The following is a 4,068-nucleotide window of genomic DNA, read 5'->3' on the forward strand; positions in this document are numbered from 1 at the left end:
ATGGACTTGTACTCCCAAAAATCGAAACCAACGGCACCAATACATGATGTAAGCACGGTTGCAAATGTAAACTCATTTGGCTCAGTACCTGCAAACTTTTCTGGTTATGATCTACTCAAAGGAAGGAAAAAAAAGGTTACTCAGTAAGTGAAGCTGTAAAGAGTGAACCTAATGGTTTACCTTACTTTTTAACCTTAAGAAGTACAATAAAATGCATGTAATTGTTTACAATCATCTTATAAGACCAACTGAATAATTCGAAGGAAGAAAGAACTTTTTTAAACTTGACCCCTTCACGAAGAAATTCTGAAGTTATTTAGGCAACTAATAGACTTCAACTTATTGTCATTGAAGAGGATAACATAATCAAATTCTTCCTATATCTCATCACAAGTTTCATTTAAATTTAAGTGCTGGCCTCTCTCTCATTCATTACCAATATTGTTACCAGTTTCTAAAATAAATGGTAAACACAAAAGGAGACAATACCTACATATCCACTCTTCCTTTTTCTTTTGAATCAACCAACACCAAGCCTCTTACTTACCAGTATAAACATGTTACCAGTTCATAGTTGTCTTTTTAGCTAGATGGTACAAAATACATTTTCTACTCAATTAACTAAGTAGTTTCAAATGTGCAAAAGCGTGTTTGATATGAAGATATATCCCTAAATTTGTAAGTACTTCTCAAAGTAATAGATGTACCTGATCTCAACATCTGAACAAAAAGATGGAGAGCTTCAGAGACATACCCTTTCTGAGAATACCCAGAAATAAGAGCAGTCCAAGAAACAACATTTCTCTCGGGCATTTCATCAAACACCCACCTAGCATCATCTAAAAGCTCACATTTTAGGTAGAAAACGATCAGCCTTGTCCTGAGGTACACTGGAGGTTGATAATGGGTTTTGATCATGTGGGTATGTACTCTTTGGCCTTCTCTTATAGCCCTTTGGCTTATACATTTGTTTAACAGAGTATCGTATTCCTTGAATTTCACTTCAAGGCCTTGTTTGGCCATTTCAAATAAGGCTTCTGATAGGAGACCATCGGAGCTTAGAGCTACAAGAGTTGAAGTACTTGACGGACATGAGCAGAAGAAAGTTGGCGTCTGGTGGCAAAAAGATGGCTTTTTCATTATGGATGAAAATACATGCTTAATTGTACAGAAAAATAGAGTTGTTTTTCTCACCATGTTTTTGCTACTGCTAGCGCTAGGGAAGGTAGGAGCCATGAGCAACTTTTATTCAAAAACCCATACACTTCAAATTATTGTTGCACTTTGTTATTATGCATATTCATGTATAATATATTATGATTTTTACCACGCCAAAAAAGGGAAAATTGTACTCCAAATACGGGGGATTATTTGTTTTTAGTCTTTTTATGTAGTCGGACATCTAAATCATTTTCTAAAAAATAAAAAGTACTCTTCAGTTATAATTTTAATTAAAATGTCAGAAATTTGAAAACGAAAAGATAAGTAAATAGTAGAGGTCAGCTTAATGTAATCCTAAAACACAAAGTTAAAAGATTTGGGATGTGCTCGTGCATGCAACTTTAAATACTTGTCTTTTATCAACATCAACTTAAACATTAATGCCACTTTGTTAAATTTGAACTCCATACCACAATCCAGAGTTTATTGGGTCCCAATATTTTATGTCACACCAGTATAACATTCTCAAGTTAATATCTTTATATCACACCAACATCTCTATTCTACGTAGCATGTGAGAAAACAATTGCTAAAGAGGTACAACGAGGAGCAGCCCTTCAACTGGGGCAAATCCAAATGAACATCACTTTGCATTCATCATGAGCACATAAATCATTTGAGTTTTGGAAAGGGAATGGTCTTTTTGCTGCTTTATTTTTCTGAAGAACAAATTTTACTCGCTTCAACCTAATCAACCCTCATTGTTGGTAAGATCTGGAGTAGAAATTGAGCATAGAAATGTTATTTACAGTCGATGGCCTGAAATCCAAAGGATTATTCCACCTCATTGATTCATCATTAGACCATTTCATGACTACATTTTCGAAAACCAAACCATCGATATGCTCCATCATGAATCCAGCAGTTTGGTGTTTTACAAGTTCTTGGCATCCTGGCCTGTAATCCACCCACCCATCTGGATATTTTGTCCATCTCTTGTATGTTAGGTTCATGTTTATGAACTTCAGATTGCTCAGGACTCCACCTCCTGACCCTGATAAGAAGATGCCGTTTTCAGAAGTTGATGTGATATTGACAAATAGCAAATTGGAGATTGAACCCGCTTTTGACGTTGCATCTCTTGGACAGGTTGTGACATAAATAGGCTCTGCTCTTCCCCACCATGATGGGTGGTAATATCTTGTGCTGATGTTTATGTTTGAGAAGGTGATGTCGCTAACATTTCCTGCTCGGTAAATAATCAATAAGACAATGCAATACTGAAATTTGAGAAGACAAGATAGGGAAATAGAGGTATAAATGCATGAGAGAAACATAACAACTAAGAGTTGGTCATTTGTTTTGCAAGATCAAAGAAAATGGTAAAAGCCCCCGAGTCGAGGGTCTATCAGAACAGCTTCTTTACCTTCACAAGGTAGGGGGGTAAGGCTGCATATACACTACCCTCCCGACACTCGACCTGTGGTATTACACTGGGTGTTTTTTTTTGTTGTTGTTGTAAACAAAAGGGTAAAATCGAAAGGTTTAACAGCATTGTACAATCTAGTGCTTATGTTCAGGTACGTAGGACAATCAGTTCAAGTATGTCGAACAAACAACTAAATACAAGAAAACTAAGAGCTTAACTGAACTAGGCTTGTATTTGATATCCTGACACAAACCAAACCAATTGATCAACTACTTTCAGTAAAGTTAAGGAGTCAAATCATCTAAGTTCTGATTGCAATTGTAGGATTTTAGTTGCACTAAGCTGTTTGGCATTGCCATGACTAGTTCCTGCAACTATAACAAGGTTTCAAGGAATTAAGTTGGCACAACATTGAGGCTTGTACCTAAGAAACCAAAATGGAATGATTAAAGCATCAGAACACTAGAAGGTTTAAGTTGTAATTCTGTTTCTATTGCATGAATAAAATGTACTCAAGAAATGCAAGTGTGAAACATGGAGAAAAGTTAGACACATGTAAATTTTGTATCTTAATGTATTGACTGTCATTCTAGTGGAAAAGAACCAAAGGTGAATACCTCCATCTCGAATTTGCAGAGCAAGGCCTCGATGAGATTCAAAAATTGTAATGTTGTCAAATAAGAAATTCTTGAACGTGTAAAAGCTAGCGCTTCCAAGTTTAATGGCAGAAGATTTTGTTCGAATCCAGCAGTTTGTTGCTGTGAGGTTGTGGACAGGTCCAGTTGATGACTTTGGACAGATAGCATCATCTCCTGTGTTTATGTTGCATCTGGTGATGACCGTGTTGTTAGAGTCCTCTATGTCTATACCATCGTTATTAGGTGAATTGAAGTCCCCATATATCGTTACATCACTGATTGATGTGTTATCACTTCGTACAAGATGCAAACTGCAACATCACACCATTAATTGGCTTTTTGAAGTAAATTCAGAACAGTGAAAGGGATAGAGAATGAAGTTTGAAAACAACAAATTTTAAAAGATTGACCTCTAAGGGGAATGCATCAAATTAAAGAGAGAAAGTATTCCTTTACAAACTTATTTTTAGTTGTATGATCCTATCTCTTTTTTAAGACACAGAGATTTATATCTGTCTTTCACACATAAGAAATATAAAAAGGTCATTTTCTTAAATTATAAATTGTAAAGGGGCATGATGTACAAATAATATACGCAAAAGGGTTCAAAATGCCCCTAAACTATTGGAAAAGGTTTAAAAATACCCTTCATCCACCTATTGGGCTAAAAATACACCTCCATCCACTTTTTTGGTTCACTTATGCCCTTTGACCGTTAGGTCAATACTGAATTAAAAATAATTACTTAAAAAAAATATTTTGCAAAATATTTTCATGTTTTTAAACTAATGCACAAGTAGTCCACTAATTTAGTAAAGTCTTCTTCTTCTTTTTTTTTTT

The 4,068-nt window shown here is 35.3% G+C and overlaps 2 protein-coding genes across 3 annotated transcripts in view; both read right to left on the minus strand.

Annotated features, from left to right (window-relative positions):
• Window positions 1-1,253, minus strand: part of LOC109220001 (pentatricopeptide repeat-containing protein At2g03880, mitochondrial-like) — a 1,882-nt gene extending 629 nt beyond the window's left edge. Inside the window, exons 1-2 of the mRNA XM_019384461.1 lie at window positions 708-1,253; window positions 33-88 (exon numbers count right to left, since the gene is read on the minus strand). Coding sequence (XP_019240006.1) covers window positions 33-88; window positions 708-1,236 — 585 coding nt within the window. The 5' untranslated portion in view covers window positions 1,237-1,253. The remainder of the gene's footprint in view (window positions 1-32; window positions 89-707) is intronic.
• Window positions 1,254-1,751: 498 nt separating this feature from the next.
• LOC109220002 (probable polygalacturonase) overlaps window positions 1,752-4,068 on the minus strand; it is an 11,561-nt gene continuing 9,244 nt past the window's right edge. For both annotated transcript variants that reach the window (XM_019384463.1, XM_019384462.1), the window contains 2 exons: window positions 3,208-3,539; window positions 1,752-2,407 (listed from right to left, as the gene is read on the minus strand). In XM_019384463.1, coding sequence (XP_019240008.1) covers window positions 1,920-2,407; window positions 3,208-3,539 — 820 coding nt within the window. In that variant the 3' untranslated portion in view covers window positions 1,752-1,919. The remainder of the gene's footprint in view (window positions 2,408-3,207; window positions 3,540-4,068) is intronic.

The sequence above is a fragment of the Nicotiana attenuata genome, unplaced genomic scaffold (assembly GCF_001879085.1).
Source record: "Nicotiana attenuata strain UT unplaced genomic scaffold, NIATTr2, whole genome shotgun sequence".
NCBI classification, from domain to species: Eukaryota; Viridiplantae; Streptophyta; class Magnoliopsida; order Solanales; family Solanaceae; genus Nicotiana; species Nicotiana attenuata.